The 15,095-nt window shown below is 49.0% G+C and overlaps 8 protein-coding genes across 8 annotated transcripts; 6 read left to right on the top strand and 2 right to left on the bottom strand.

Moving 5' to 3' along the window:
- Nucleotides 1–443: 443 nt before the first annotated feature.
- Nucleotides 444–2,997, bottom strand: FMAN_05593 (uncharacterized protein; the record flags this gene model as incomplete). The annotated part of the gene is made up of 4 exons (XM_041827732.1): nucleotides 444–1,469; nucleotides 1,516–1,873; nucleotides 1,928–2,715; nucleotides 2,767–2,997. 4 exons carry the CDS (start codon nucleotides 2,995–2,997, stop codon nucleotides 444–446), a joined length of 2,403 nt encoding a protein of 800 aa, XP_041678665.1.
- A 580-nt stretch (nucleotides 2,998–3,577) lies between these two features.
- FMAN_05594 (uncharacterized protein) lies at nucleotides 3,578–5,086 on the top strand (the record flags this gene model as incomplete). Its single annotated transcript, XM_041827729.1, has 1 exon — nucleotides 3,578–5,086. One exon carries the CDS (start codon nucleotides 3,578–3,580, stop codon nucleotides 5,084–5,086), a length of 1,509 nt encoding a protein of 502 aa, XP_041678664.1.
- A 422-nt stretch (nucleotides 5,087–5,508) lies between these two features.
- Nucleotides 5,509–6,380, top strand: FMAN_05595 (uncharacterized protein; the record flags this gene model as incomplete). The annotated part of the gene is made up of 2 exons (XM_041827728.1): nucleotides 5,509–5,602; nucleotides 5,653–6,380. The coding sequence occupies 2 exons, from the start codon at nucleotides 5,509–5,511 to the stop codon at nucleotides 6,378–6,380; spliced, it is 822 nt and encodes a 273-aa protein (XP_041678663.1).
- A 333-nt stretch (nucleotides 6,381–6,713) lies between these two features.
- On the top strand, nucleotides 6,714–7,198 carry FMAN_05596 (putative small nuclear ribonucleoprotein SM D3; the record flags this gene model as incomplete). Its single annotated transcript, XM_041827727.1, has 3 exons — nucleotides 6,714–6,761; nucleotides 6,821–6,881; nucleotides 6,960–7,198. 3 exons carry the CDS (start codon nucleotides 6,714–6,716, stop codon nucleotides 7,196–7,198), a joined length of 348 nt encoding a protein of 115 aa, XP_041678662.1.
- Nucleotides 7,199–7,466: 268 nt separating this feature from the next.
- On the bottom strand, nucleotides 7,467–9,377 carry FMAN_05597 (uncharacterized protein; the record flags this gene model as incomplete). The annotated part of the gene is made up of 1 exon (XM_041827726.1): nucleotides 7,467–9,377. One exon carries the CDS (start codon nucleotides 9,375–9,377, stop codon nucleotides 7,467–7,469), a length of 1,911 nt encoding a protein of 636 aa, XP_041678661.1.
- A 798-nt stretch (nucleotides 9,378–10,175) lies between these two features.
- Nucleotides 10,176–11,204, top strand: FMAN_05598 (putative DIM1-rRNA (adenine-N6,N6-)-dimethyltransferase; the record flags this gene model as incomplete). Its single annotated transcript, XM_041827725.1, has 1 exon — nucleotides 10,176–11,204. The coding sequence occupies one exon, from the start codon at nucleotides 10,176–10,178 to the stop codon at nucleotides 11,202–11,204; it is 1,029 nt and encodes a 342-aa protein (XP_041678660.1).
- A 960-nt stretch (nucleotides 11,205–12,164) lies between these two features.
- FMAN_05599 (uncharacterized protein) lies at nucleotides 12,165–13,229 on the top strand (the record flags this gene model as incomplete). Its single annotated transcript, XM_041827724.1, has 1 exon — nucleotides 12,165–13,229. The coding sequence occupies one exon, from the start codon at nucleotides 12,165–12,167 to the stop codon at nucleotides 13,227–13,229; it is 1,065 nt and encodes a 354-aa protein (XP_041678659.1).
- An 880-nt stretch (nucleotides 13,230–14,109) lies between these two features.
- FMAN_05600 (related to YER185w, Rta1p) lies at nucleotides 14,110–15,053 on the top strand (the record flags this gene model as incomplete). Its single annotated transcript, XM_041827723.1, has 2 exons — nucleotides 14,110–14,122; nucleotides 14,176–15,053. The coding sequence occupies 2 exons, from the start codon at nucleotides 14,110–14,112 to the stop codon at nucleotides 15,051–15,053; spliced, it is 891 nt and encodes a 296-aa protein (XP_041678658.1).
- Nucleotides 15,054–15,095: the final 42 nt, after the last annotated feature.

The following is a 15,095-nucleotide window of genomic DNA, read 5'->3' as shown; positions in this document are numbered from 1 at the left end:
TGTCATATTAGAGTGCATGTCTTCATCTTGTGCAATAGTCTAGATGTTCATGGACTCAGCTGTCTATGTGCAATTGCAGAAATGGCTTGCAACTAGTCCAAATACTCGTAAGAGACACAAATATCCAGCTTCCCTGCTATGATATGAACTCCGCCTAGCGAGATTCTGACATGAATATTCCGCTGCCAAGTATCCCGGGTATAAGTGCCGGATCTGTTTGCTCAATGCCACCATGTTATCACGACATTTAACCCCATCTCAAGTCACTGTGTGTTGCATTCCTATCACAGTAGCGTGCGACGATATGCAGCCAGGCATGTCCGTTCATGTGCGAAATGTTAATGTGCAATAATCAAGTCTTAAAACGCTTTTGTTGTCGCCCCCGAACTCCTCCTTCTAGATGCTACCTAGATAGGTTACCCGCTTCAACACCACTTCCCATTCTACAACAATCCCTTAGCCTTGAGATCATCGTGAGCCTTCTTCTGTCGGTCCCATTGCTTCTTTAGACCCTTCAATTGGCTCTTGGGTACATCGCTGCCATCCTTCATCTTAGTAGGCAGTCCTTGCTCATCCCAAGCACTGTATCTCTCATCACCCTTGAAGAGATCCTCGGGTCGGACCTTGGCCTTTTCACGAGCTTCTTGATCGGCCTTCTCACGTGCAAGACGAGCCTCCTCCTTCTTTCGCGCCTTTTCAGCAGCTTGGGCAGCTTTCTCCTCACGCGCAGCAATCAGTTCAGCGGCGGGGATGAACTTGATCAGGGAGGCTTGGCCGTCGGGTCTGTCGTCCAAGTAAACGCCTAGATTTGTGAGGTCCTCGTCGCGAATACGATCTGTCAAAGACAGAATAGCCTTCTTCGTTTCGGGTGTTTGGTTAGAAACAATGCGACGCAACTCATCTCGAAGCTTAGAAATGGCACGGAGATAAGGCAAAGCCAATTGCTCAGGGTCGCGAGAGCCACCAGAAGCGATCGACTCGAACTCAGCAGTAGGGTCTTGCTCAAGCAATGAAGAAATCTCGGCGCTTTCTAGAGACAAGCCAGAAACATCAGACTTGACCTTGGTGAAGACCTCAGCGTAGGGCTGAACGGCTGTCTTTGGCTCAACGTCTGAGGCGATGACTGTGGCCCAGCCAAGGCCTTCATATGGCGGCGAAGCATTCGAATCGAGACCAAAGATGCCCACGATCTTGGTGATCCAGCGTGCAATAGACTCAAGAGCCACAAGATCAGCGTCCTTGTTGTCTCTCAAGTGCACGTTGGCAGTGTTGACCAACTTGAGGATAACAGACATGGCCTTTGGTGTGTCGATTGAGTTGACTAAAGCAGCCTCAAAGTCCTTCTTGGCTTGCTCGAGTTCGGCCAAGAGACCCTCACTGGCCTTGCCATCTGCGCTGAGAGACAGAGACTTGACATCATGTGAAATACCAGCCTCCGCCAGCAATGCCTTGACGTTGATGAAGAAGTTCTGACATATGTCAGTAATGTTAGATCGAGATTTGAGCCATACTTACGCTGATGGTTGACTCCCAATTGTCAGCTTGCAATCGCATATCTGGTGAAATTTCAACACCATCGTTCCATCGACCCATCAAAAACACAATCCGCATTCCTCTCGAAGAGTAGTTCGTAGCCAATGCATCCTGAATAGTTTGGAAGTTCTTGAGAGACTTGGACATCTTGGATCCAGAAATAGACAAGTGACCCATGTGGATAAAGTAGTTGACCCATGTGTGCTCGCCCTTACCATGCTCGCAGAAGTAAGCCTCGCTCTGTGCCAACTCATTGTCATGATGAGGGAATGCCAGGTCGATACCTCCAGAGTGGATGTCAATTGTCGCTCCTAGAACATCACTGCACATAACCGAGCATCTTGAATTCGCTTGTTAGCTCATTACTCAGTTGTCTTGGTTCATTTGGACTTACTCAATATGCCATCCAGGACGTCCATCTCCCCAAGGGCTAGGCCAGAAGGGTTCGCCAGCCTTGGACTTCTTCCACAGAGCAAAGTCGCCGGGATTCTTCTTTCCACCAAGGTTTTTTGAGAGGGAACCCTCGCCTTCTTCCTGGAGAGACTTGTCATTTCTGTTGTCAGGACGCAGTCGCGCATAAGTATTTCCGGCCTGCTCAAACGCGGAGATATCAAAGTAGACAGATCCCTCGGATTCGTATGCGAATCCTTTGTCGACAATTCTTTTGACGAAATCGGCAATTTGGGGCACGTATTCGGTAACTCGAGTGATAACGTCAGGTCGCAGTACGTTGAGGGCATCCATGTCGTCCATAAATAGCTTCTCCATGCTCTGAGTCAGATCTGTGAACATGGTCTGGTCCCTCGTGTCAATGGTTTCCCTGTAAAGCGAATCGAGAAAGGGCAATAGGATCTCGTCGGTGCCGGGGAAGATCTCGCCAGAAGCCATAGCTTCAGCGGCAGCAGTCATGTTGCTGAGGTGCATTTTGACCTTGGCCTCATCGTCGCCAGGCTTTCCCTCACCAGAAATGGTGCCTCCCGCAAGCACGTGTCCATATCCCGCCTCTCTGCGCTGAGCGTAGTTGGTCGCATCGATGTCCTCTCCGTCCTTTAGCAGCAGAGGCAGGCTGCTCTTAGCATATGCCCGGAAAGCGGCCAGGGCCAGATCTTGAAGTTCGTCCTTTGTGTAGTTCTTGTTCTTCTCGAGCTCGAGCAATCGTTGTCGTCGTGCCTTGATGATAATCTGTAGGGGTTTAGACAAGTCGCATGACATCTAGCGAGCTCTTCTTCATACCTTATCATCGATGTCGGTAATATTCATGACAAATTTGACATCAAAGCCAAAGTAATGCATCAGAATGCGACGAATGATGTCTGTAGAGACATAGTTGCGAGCATGGCCCAAATGGCTCTTGTCGTACACAGTAGGACCGCAAGCATACCAGGTAACTTTGCCCTTCTCAATGGGAACAAAAGGCACAGGAGCGCCAGGCTTGAGCGAGTTATAGAGCTTTAGCGACTCCATGGTGCTCGTGTTGGAGCTGGATAGAGACGAATACAATCGATGGAGGGGTCGCAGTCGGGGCGTTGAGAACGGAGTGGGGATTTTAGATAGAATAAGACGTTGTCGAAAGAGATTCATACAGACGCCAAAAGGTGGGAAACACGGGAAAAGGAGAGGAGAGGGAGGGTATCGTAAGAGGGCAAAAGTAGGTGTATATGCAAGGCAACGTATGTACCTTTGAAAAAGACAAATGTCTACAACGAGAGGCCTGAGTCACAGTCGAGTCAAAGGGAGAGAAAGACGCCATCGATCACTTTTCGAGTCACCCGAGACCAGCTCTGAGCTACAGGGGAGCTACAGGCGACGAGCACCTGGGTGTCCCCGCGAGGTTTGGCCAATAGCCTGGTCCATGATCAGTTTTAGTGTCGCATTGAGTGCCCCTCACTAAGGCTTTCAGTGGAGACAACGCTAATTGTTCAGCCTCGCGCGTATCCTAGAAATATTTTTCTGCCTCGTCTTTGCAAATCTAGTCTAATCTTTACCCATCTTATAATTACCAACTCAATTTCCTTAAGACACGCCTGTGCGTGCAGTCGCATCAATGGCTCAACCATCTCCTTTCCTGGAGCCAGGAACTACAACTTCCACTGGCGACTTGGCAATTGTTCTTCTCTCCAGAGATAACCTTCAGCCTATTACACTGGAACAGTCGACTGGCGCAGTCGATGGATACCTCGAAGGTGCAACTTTAAACACGCGATTCGGATCTTTTCCTCACTCGACACTTCTTGGCATTCCTTGGGGTTCCCAAGTCCGTGCATCAAATGTCGACACTGGCTCAAGAGGCCGAAAGCGCCGTCGCGAGGCGACGGATGATGACACGCCGACAACGACTGGCCCAGACGATGATGTCGCAGATGTGACTTCTAAGCCAGCCAAAAAGGCTGTCGCAGCTGCAAGTGGTTTTATCCATATCCTCAGACCGACTCCTGAGCTCTGGACAAGCAGTCTGCCCCATCGAACTCAAGTCGTGTATACTCCCGATTATAGCTACATCCTTCAAAGAATACGAGCAGTTCCCGGTACTCGAATCATTGAAGCTGGAGCCGGCAGTGGAAGCTTTACACATGCCTCTGCACGTGCTGTCTACAACGGCTACCCCAAGGACGAGAACGATAAGAAGGGAAAGGTCTTCAGCTTTGAATACCACGAGCCTCGATATAATAAGATGCAAGAAGAAATCCACGAGCATAAGCTGGATGGTGTCGTGCAATTGACACATCGTGATGTGTATGGAGAAGGATTCAATGTGGACGGGAAGTCTCCCCAAGCAACATCAGTCTTTCTTGATCTCCCTGCGCCTTGGGAAGCGCTCCATCACCTTTCAAGACAGAAGCCCGATAAGCTAAGGAAGGAAAGCGAGGGTGCTAACACCCCCGAATGGGTCTCACCTCTGGACCCCAAACGAAGTGTCCATATCTGTACCTTCTCCCCTTGTATTGAGCAGGTGACAAGAACAATTGAGGAGCTCCGGCTTCTGGGCTGGAAGGACATTGACATGGTAGAAATCTCGGCTCGGCGGATCAACACTATTCGTGAGCGAGTCGGAGCAAACCTTCCTGCGGAAAGGGGCAATGTCCAAACACCAGCCAATGTGAAGGAGGCCATGCAAAGGCTCAAGGAGATTAATCGAAAGACGAAAGAATTCCACAAGGTGCATTTCAAGTCAACAAACGGTGACGGCGATTCATCAGCAATGGATGTAGATACCCCTGCCTCAGATTCACCCAAGACCGACACCAATGGAAAGGCTGCTGAAGATAGCAAACCATGGATGCATGGCAATCTCTACCATAGGCCTGAGAACGATCTCAAGACTCACACGTCATATCTCACCTTCGCTGTGCTGCCTCGAGAGTGGACCGAGGAAGACGAAGCAGCAGCTGAGGCGAAGTGGCCATGCGGAAAAGAGGGTGGAGTGATTGGGAGCCTCAACAGGCAGGCTCGCAAGCAGCAAACAAGGGAGAAGCTGGCAGCAAAGAAGAAACAGAAGCAGGAGAATGATACCCAGAAAGAGGGAGTGGTCGAGGAGACTGCAGAGAAGCAATAATAAGAGAATCGCTGATAAGCGGTTGTGAGTTCAACATATCAATTTCTCCAAAACAGTCTGCTGCAGCTCAATCGATGGCTGTGCCTTCAATCAGCATTGTGATTGTTATCATCGTGATGTTCATTACCTCAATTACAAAACTCCGATTCGCAAGGACGATATTCTCACTTCATGCGTCCATGCTGGTTCGAAATTCCGCCGCACGCGACAGGCAGCTGACAAGGCGGACTTGACTGAGGCCATCCATGCTCGACTTGCCAGATCAGGTACCTCGCAGGATTAGTCAAAGTGCAGCTGTTCAATTGGCAGATGCAGTGACACCTGTCCAACGCTCATAGCTTTCACAAAACACGCCTTTACGATTCTCAGCCAACTATATGGATAATCTGCTCATCTGTTACCCAATCAGGGACCCATTCACCATGCCTCGACGACCCACGGGTTCCTGGAAACACGAGAGGTCGCCTTTTGTGTGTCTCCTGCATGCAGGCTTCCTTTCGGCACCCAGCGAGAAGAGTGAGGCTGTCGGGTGAGGAAATGCGTTAGGATTATCTGCGAACCTCGAGTTTGCGAGCCGGCGCAGCTGCCCTTTGCTTGGAGGGATATCCCTGGATTATATCTCTTCAACGAACCCGTGTTCTCGTGCACTTATTTCCGTTTTGGAGTCCTAAGCGACCGTCGCATCACGAATATGGTGAACAAAAGACACACTGCGCATGAGCCCCAACCTTCAACACCTGCATCGAAGGCCATTGAGCCATTGCCCGCGCGATCTCGGTGGTCGGAATGGACTCTCCACAACTCGGGACTGTACTACTACCGAGCTCGATATATCTCATTCGAGGACATCTCATCAATACCGCCAACTGGGAGAAATTCGATTGTGCCGAATGTTCAAGGTGGATACATCCATTACCAGTCCATGGGTGTCAATGAAGGGACCAGTCAAGGGACCAGTCAAGCTCCAGAGCTATCAACTTGCTCTACCGTGACAACACCAATAGCCAGTGATCCTCCGGTCTCTACACAAGAAGTGTATGGCCAGCAAAATGATCAACTTGTCGTTTCAGCAAAGACAACCGAGGATAGCATGCTGATGAGTGGAGCGCTGCAACCAGAAGCAGACACTACAGAAACTGTCGTGGTGATATCGAACTCCAATGCACTAAAGCGGAAATCAATTACATCGAAGAAACAGAAGGAGAAGAAGAAGCATGGAAAGAAGTTGGATGTGGATAAGAGAAAGCAGGTCAGCAATAAGGCGAAAGTGAACAAGTGGTTAGACACTCTATAATCCGTGTGGCATTCTTATGTTATCTGGACGGCATATCAGGCTTATGGCGTTAATAGGGAAATAGTATATTTCAGTAACAATATCGAATCTCAATTGTATGGATGAAGCAAACAATCTCCAGAGACTGTGAAATACAGACACTGTGCTTTTCAAAGCTGCGTGCGTACTGCACACAGTGTTAAGCCAAACTCTCGCGGGCTCGGATCAACTCTTCTCCACCTCTCCAACGTCCCTCACCACCAAGCCTCGCCAATTTTCACGATATACCAAGCTCCAGCTCAGCCTCGGCCTTGTGTACACGCGACAACACGAAAATTACACCTAACCGCAACCATGACTTCTACAATCGGTATTCCTATTAAGCTCCTGAATGAGGCGCAGGTCCGTACCCCTTTATATGGCACTCCTGATTGAGCTATCAAGCTAACTTTGCCTTACAGGGCCACATTGTGACGCTCGAAATCACTTCCGGTCAGACCTACCGTGGCAAGCTTCTTGATGGTACGCCCCCCCTCTCTCTCTCGCTATCCTTTCTTTTCAACTGTTTTTAATGCTTGGATTTTTGCTAACGCATCCTAGCTGAGGACAACATGAACGTTCAGCTGAAGGACATTACCGTCACCGCTCGCGACGGCCGCGTTTCCCATCTCGACCAAGTTTACATCCGTGGCTCCCACGTGCGCTTCTTCATCGTTCCCGACATGCTTCGCAACGCCCCTATGTTCCGCAGCCGTAATGTACGTGGTCGTGGTGTCGGTCTTGCCAGAGGTCGCGCGACGGTCAGCCGAGCGCGCGCAGGCGGACGAGGAGGACGATAAACAAGACATAATAGAAATATGCGAGTTTTTGGCGTTCGGGCTTGGATTTTTACAATGGGCATGCCTCGATTTTGGGAAAACGAGTGGAACAGGCTTAGGTTGATACCAGTCTAGATGGGGATATGCCTTGTGAGGCTTGCAAGACCTCGCAGTAGAGGTGGTTTTTTGAGATTGACTAGATTACAAAAATGAAGGCGTCTCTTACGCCTGGTATCTTGTCACCTTCTAAGTCCAATGCTTTTCAGTCCATATTGTACAGGTTCCCCTTTTATTTCATTCGGCCAAGAGCTTCCTGGGCCTTGACCACCAGCTCGCGAACCTCGTTAATCACATTACCTTTTTGGTCTACAACTGGCTTTTCTTGTTGCTTCTCATGGCTGAGAACCTCTGTAACACTGTCCTCAACGCCTCGGAGAGCCTTACGGCCTTCCTCTCGCACTTCGCCCTCCCAGAATGCTCGCGCTGCATCCCATTTCTTCTGTAACCGGCTGCAACTCCAGACTATACCAAGTGCTGCCACAGCACCGGCTTCGTAGACTGTCGAGGAGAAGGAGGAGATATAGAGAAGAGCGGCGAGGGATGTTGTAAGTCCAGAAGTCCCTAACGACTGCACGACCAATCGTTGTGCGAGAGCCTGCAGCGCAGGGACAGTCTCGTTTTGGAGATACCTTCGGGTAAAGGCAATATGACCAGGCCATTTTGGTAGTGCTAGTCGGTTGTTCACTGGTGCCAGCGGTTCCACCTCTCCTGGGCCAAGTCGCTTCAGCTCCAGATGTGCGTCGCTATCGTTCACGGAGTGTGGTTGAGGATAGTTTTGGTCCGAATTTGCAGCTTGTGCGATCTTCCCGGTAAGATAAACAAGCTCTCGCTCTGCTGTTGGTAGGAACCGCTGGTTGAGCATATCATTTGTGAGCATGGCAACATCATCAACCCTCCAAAATAGTTGCCACCATCCTAGCTTTCGCCATCCTCGGCCTGTGAACGCCAAGTCAAGCTCGTCTTGTAACTCTGCATGAGCTTGCTGGGACCAAGCACCAGCTGCTTGACTCAGTATAGGGGAGAAGTCTGTCTCCTGACCGTTGAGACTGGAAGCAGTCTTGTAAGTCTCCCTGATTTCACGGCGATTCTCCTCTTCGCATTGCGCCAAAATGTTGTTCAACAAAGAAGCAATGAGCCCTCGCACTGCGGGTTTCGTGGTGCCATCGGAGGAGCTGATTCCTGACTTAAGCCACGTTGTTAAGGCAGGGAAGTTACTGTTGAACCAAAGCCGCTCATACTCAATGGCATTGCTGGAACTTTGACGAAAGAGTGACACTCCCCTGTCGGCAAGTGATGTATCAACAAGCGTAAAGGTTGCATCAAGCTGCTTTGAGTCAAAACCTCTCAAATCAACCACTTTCAGCACAGACTCCTCCCCCTTGGCAACTGGCACCGATGTGACATTGACAGCTCCTTCAAACCCATCACCGACAAGAACCGCTCTGTGCACAGGTGTAGTAACCGGTGTCACTCGATCTTCGGCCGATGGAATGCCGACCTTGGGCACCAGAACAGCTTCTTCGACCTCGATAGCCCATGTTTTCTCATTTCTAGAGAACTCGGGAAGATGCGTCTCCATGAACAGTAGCTCCAAGTTGAGGCTGTTCCATTCCGCCGAGGAAACATTGACCTCACTCAAAAAACTCGTTCTGGTGACTGTTAAAGAACTCTGCTGCTCTGCAGTGGACCGGATCCGAACAACGAGGGGGTTCTTTGGATCATGACCTTCCAATTGGCGCTCCCATTCTTGCTCATCCTGCAGCGGATCCGTTACCAAAACCCTCAGAACATTTTTCGCAGTCTGTCCCGCATTCGATCCAGGTGCCAGTCCTAATATCGCAACCCTCACAGCTTCCTGACCAGGTATTTGCCGCAGTCCCTGCAGTGCCAATTGCAATCTTGAAAGATTCACCAAAGACGGTGCGAGTTTCTGAATATCGAGGAGGTGTTGTTCAAGCTCGGCACGAGGATTCGTCGACACAGTGTATAAACGTTTTCCGAGGATAGCGCGACGAGGTCGTATTCGCGGCCGTGATGTAATGCAGCAAAATGGACACATCGAGATACCGTGAGGCTTCGATCTCGGTATCAAAACCCCGAGTTTGCCTGCACGAGGCAGACGGGCTCTCGGTGAAGCCATTTCCTTTGAGAAATGATTGGCGATGCGAGGTTCTACCTCATACTACAAGTTGCACTATAGGTTTGAAGATGGAGCTACCAAAGCAGGGAAGCTCCGTTGGCGGCAAAGGGTCGGCAAATCACGGAAAAGTCGTCACAGGCATCTTGACTCAAAAACCTACCAACGAGCAACAGCCTTACAAGCTAGGAAGGCCACTGTCGATCACATATTATTTTCATTGTTTATGGCGGCTAGCCAAACGTAACAGGCTAGGGGAGGAAAGAAAACACAGGACCTCAATCCTTAATGATAAAAAGACTTAGGTAATATGGCCTAAGTTTAGGATGACTTTTGCTAAGTTTATTTTGACACCTTACAGCGAGGTTCGCTGTTTTCTTGCCCCCGAGGGACAGGATATAGATTGTCTTCAATTGTAGCGATTGTAGCGATAATGACTGTGGTCTACTAGCACGGAGTTCGTGACTAAGGTCCATGTCAAGCATGTGTAATACCAAACAGGTGATTAGAGCCAGAATTTAGGTCCTTGTCATATACCTAGATTAAATTCCAGGACGTAAGTCAAATACATTCTAACAATGCTTTGTTTCTTCGATAGACAAGTCGATATGCTATCTTGTAGAGATGGTAATTTCATGTGCATCAAGGATTCAAGGATACCTACGGAGTAGCGGTTATTCCGCATATCATGACCCACTAAAAAGATAATCGCGGGGTGCTCCACCCTACGAGATGCTTCAGTACACCACCAGAAAAAAAAAAGAGGAAAACCCTGCCGTCTCACTCACAGTCAAGAACACAATGCCGAAATCGTCAGATAGCAGGCGCGGTGGTGCCCGCAAGGGGCCATACGATAAGCCTGAGCGCAAGAACATCTTCAAATACAATACGAATATTGGCCAGCACATCTTGAAGAACCCTGGCATCGCCGATATGATTGTCGCAAAGGCAAACCTCAAACCCACCGACACCGTCCTCGAGATCGGTCCTGGAACCGGCGTCCTCACCACACGCATTCTAGAACAAGCCAAAGCGGTCAAAGCCGTAGAGCTCGATATACGCATGGGAGCCGAGTTAACAAAAAGAGTCCAAGGCAAGCCCGAGCAGCAAAAGTTGGAAATTATCATGGGCGATTTCGCCAAATTGGATCTCCCGGAAGCACTCCCACCATTCGACGTTTGCATTAGCAATACTCCGTACCAGATTTCTTCCATCATCATCTCCAAGCTCATCTCTCTGCCTCGGCCTCCTCGCGTCAGCATTCTTATGGTCCAGCGAGAATTTGGACTACGGTTATGCGCTCGACCTGGCGATTCCTTATACTCTCGCCTTTCAGTCAACACACAATTCACCTCCAAAGTCGCCCTGATCGCCAAGGTCGGCAAGAACAACTTCTCGCCGCCACCCGAAGTCGAATCAGTTGTCGTGAGACTTGAGCCACGACCAGAAGTGCCTGCCGCCAACATACAGGAGCTGGACGGCATGCTACGTATCTGTTTCTCGAGAAAGAACAAGACTCTGCGAGCAAGCTTCATTGATTCGGAGGAGCTCTGCCAGCGAAACTGGATCACTTGGGCAGCTATGGACCCTGAAAAAGTCAGCGAGCAGGATTTGCAGTTTTTCCGTGACAGTGAAGATACAATAGACGCTCACCAGTCTGTGTGTGGAATTCCCGTTAGCAAGGCCACTCTCAAGAGCTTCATTCGGAGCAAGATTGAGCACGTCCTTGAGAAGACTGAACTCTCTGAAGCACGATCAGCCAAGTGTGACGAAAACGACTTTTTACGACTTCTTTTGGCGTTCCGCGAGAACAACATTTATTTCACATAATGTCCAATATAACGATCGCAAAACACATTTCATCTTACCGCATCTTCAACCCGGTCTGGCCAGTTTGAGACCTCTATCATCAGCAACACTCTCAGCTCGTCTCCAACACTTAGGAGATCCGAGATAAGCGACACGAATTCGCATGAAAATGAGATCCTTGCTGGGAGTACAGTCGCTTTATGGATGATAGAGAAGGAGAGTGAGGGGGACGACGTCCCTGGCCCGGCCTGCGCCAAGCCAACTCTCCAGTTTCATCCGAGTGCTGCTATTACCGCGCATTATACCCCGATAATGGAGATTATCATATCATGACTGCATTGAAAGAGGAACAAAATAGTAGTCTAGTACAGCTTAGGAGATTCAGGGCTATCGTCCGGGAAAACTTCTCAGAGCCGCGTAGCTTGGCATGAATGCAACACCCTGGTTCATCCTAAATCGCCCGATAATTGTACACTGATGTCATGCCGCAGATGAAAGAGCTGCATGGAATGATCCCTGGCTTTGATCGCTGGCTCTCTTGCTGCATAAGGCGAGCCGAAAATTCTATTGCTTGTCTTTTTTTTCTAGAAGATACAATATGATTGGTTGCAGTAATAATCTGAGGCGAACAGGCTTCACAGTTCTGCCTTTTTATTGCATATATTTTGGGTCGTGATAGTGAATCCTCCTGCAGCGTTCGACTCATGTCTTGCCTTATTCTGCGCGGTTTATGAAGGCTTATTTCCTCTGCTTGAGGCGGTTATTGTAATTATCATCTTCGAGGCAAAATATAAGTAACTTGGCTTCAAGCAAACTTTTATGCTTTGAGCTTGTATCTCGAGTGCATCTCGTGCCCTGCCGCTACAAACGCCTTGCTGGTTCATTTAGGCATCATCTGATTTCATATCATCTGATGAGTCTCAGCCTTAGAGTGCATTCACGTTTCAAAAAGCCTTCTCCAACTCAATCATGGCTGCAGTCATGGAACCCAACCCACCACCCCCATTCAACTCTCACAGCCAAATGCCGGACATCAAAGACGCAATAAAAGCAGCCTGTCCAAGGACAGCGGAGCTATTAAGCCTGCTAGAACAAACGAAACATATTCGCATGGATCTTGCTCTACAACAAAAGATCGTTTCAGACCTCGAGTCACAATTATCAGAGTCTAACCGAGAACTGGATGGATTAGATCGCAAACGTTTAGCTGACCTTGAGTCGCATAAGAAATACCGCGATGGCCATGTAATGAAATTTCTTTACAGAGCCAGCGGTAAAGAGAACTCATTTACAGGTCAGGCTGAGAGGGAGGAGCAGAATTACCACAACACACTTCAACAGGCGCATCTGGCATCAGAGCACAACTCGAGTGTAAAGGGTAGACTGGATGAAGAACTCCGGAAAAAGAAAGATCTCAACCAGAGCATGCAGGGTTACCTTGATCTGCAAAAGCAGCTGGATGATATCTATGATGATATCTTTTCAGGCCCAACGCCAGAATTCCCGGAAGAGGATGCAAAGGAACAACAGAGCAATGATGCATTATCTGCCTATGTTGCTACAAAGACAGCCCTCGAACTACATGAAAGAGCGCTAGATCTGCTCGAGCAAGCGACAGCGACAATGACAGCTGGACTCCAACAGGTCGACAAGGCTTTGCAATCGGGAGACATGAATCATCTCCGAGCTCTGAATAAGGGCAGGGACCTTGTTCAGCAGAGTAAGACAACGGTTGATCAGCTAGTACAGCTTGGTGCGGATGTGATTGAGCTGCCGCCCGAGGCCAATCCCCGCACTATGGAGGTCACATCTAACCTGGGCGATGTCTGGGGAAAGGTAGATATCACTGGTGGGAGACAGGAGGTAGCACGGTGCACAGCGGCTTTGAACAACTGCTTGAGTCAGGCGAAAGAGAGGAAGTACTACTTGAGTAAAGAGCTCAAGAGGAAGGGTAAAGAGATGGATGAAGCCCGGACGGAGTTGCAGAAGATTAGAAAGGGCATCTTTGAAGAGGTCATGGGTGATGATTTGGTCAAAGGGTCATAGACTGGCATACCATTCGCGATAGATACAGGGAAGATTAGACTCAACTCAGATCTCGGTTGATAGAGGGAGGGTCTTTAACCCACAATTAGAAAGCATTGTTCCGCATCCTCAAAGTTGAGGTTGTCATCTAAAGGAATGCTTGTGATTCGTCTTTTCGGCAACGGTCGCTTAAGTAGCCCAGCCTTTGACAGCTATGGGTCTAATGTCAATGACACAATGCCAAGAATTGACAACGGTTGATTAATTTCTTAAGTGTCTGTGCAAAAGACTACTAGGCTTTTCAGGTGAAGCTCCCTTGATTCGACAAATCTGGGGGACCCTTCAACATTGCAAGATATTTAATTTTTATGAATTATTTCATTGAGTAGGCCGCAGACTTTATATCTCTCCCTTCATCAAACCAAAGTTTCGAGTAATTTACTGTAACAGGTGCCAGTTCACTCATAAATTGTCATGTCGTTTCTGTCGAGTGGCTTTCCTTCTGAATGTCACTGTCCAAGACATGCGTCTTTCATTCCCACAGCATAGAGTCTTCTAGACAGATCCCCTTTCTCAAAAAGGAAACCAAATCGTCAGGGACCGTTTTTCGCCAAATATAAACGATTATTGAGACCCTTGGGGACTTTGACGGGTGCGTGGCCCAGGGTCACCATTTCCATTCTGGGGAATAGCTTCAGAATGATGATTCATGACTTTGCGCCAGGACCAGGGGTTTGGCGCTCGGCTCTCCATACACTAAAGAAGCTTATACCAAAGCTGAATGTGAAGGGTCCTGCCGTAGGATTTAAAGATCCAACGTCAACCGCTGAAGAATGTTGTGTTGCATCTGACTATTTCGTGATTATCAAGTATTAGCTTTGAATTTTCACTCATCTTCACCATGAGCAACTCTGGTATGTTCACAACTGCACTGGACATGAGATACCTAAATACTGACAAGACTTAGGAGAACGCCCGATTGATGGCTACGTCGACCCAAACTTTCCCAATCCTGACGGCGATTGGGATACGCCCGTAATCATTTATGGTTACACACCCGCATTCTCTCTCGCCGTTTTCGCTGCAGCCTGGTTCGCCCTCTTCCTCGTCGTCCACCTGGTTCAGACAATCCGTTTCCGCAGCTGGTACTTTATCACATTCCCGATTGGTCTTCTCTTTGAGATCGTGGGCTATGTTGCTCGCTCGCTCTCAGCCAAGAAAGATCCGTACCATCTGCTGTACTTTATCCTCAACTACTTCTTCATCGTCACGGCGCCTGTATTCCTTGCCGCGGGCGTGTATACTATCCTCTCGGCACTGATTCCCCGGCTCGGAAGACGATATTCATTCTTGCCACCAAAGTTTATTCTTTGGTTCTTCATCACTTCCGATGTTATTGCTACTGTTGTGCAGATCACCGGTGCTGCTCTGATAGGTGTAAGACAGTCGAACCGCGATGATCCAACGGACGCCAATAATATTCTTCTCGGAGGTTTGGCGTACCAGGTTTTCTCCCTCGGTGTGTTCGTTATCCTCACGGCTTCATTCCTGTTCCGTGCTCGAAGGGAGGTTAGTTCGCGCGGCAAGAAGCTCAGCTTGTTCTGCGTTGCTTTCGGAGTGGCTACCATTATGATTTATCTGCGAACCTGCTTCCGTCTGGCAGAGACAGCTGAAGGCCTTGGGGGACATTTGTATTCGAACGAGATCTTCTTTGCTTGTCTGGAGTTTGCTCCTGTGGCATTGGCTGTCTTGCTCTTTGCTATCTGGCATCCCGGAAGATGTGTCGGCAAGAAGGTCAGGGTGCAGGATTTGGAAAAGGAACAGGCACGAGCCCAGGACTTTTGATTTGAGAAGAGATACCCATTGTCAGTTTATTCATAGCAATAA

Source organism: Fusarium mangiferae, assembly GCF_900044065.1.
Source record: "Fusarium mangiferae strain MRC7560 genome assembly, contig: FMAN_scaffold002, whole genome shotgun sequence".
Classification (NCBI taxonomy): Eukaryota; Fungi; Ascomycota; class Sordariomycetes; order Hypocreales; family Nectriaceae; genus Fusarium; species Fusarium mangiferae.
This window is presented reverse-complemented; position numbering and strand designations above follow the sequence as displayed.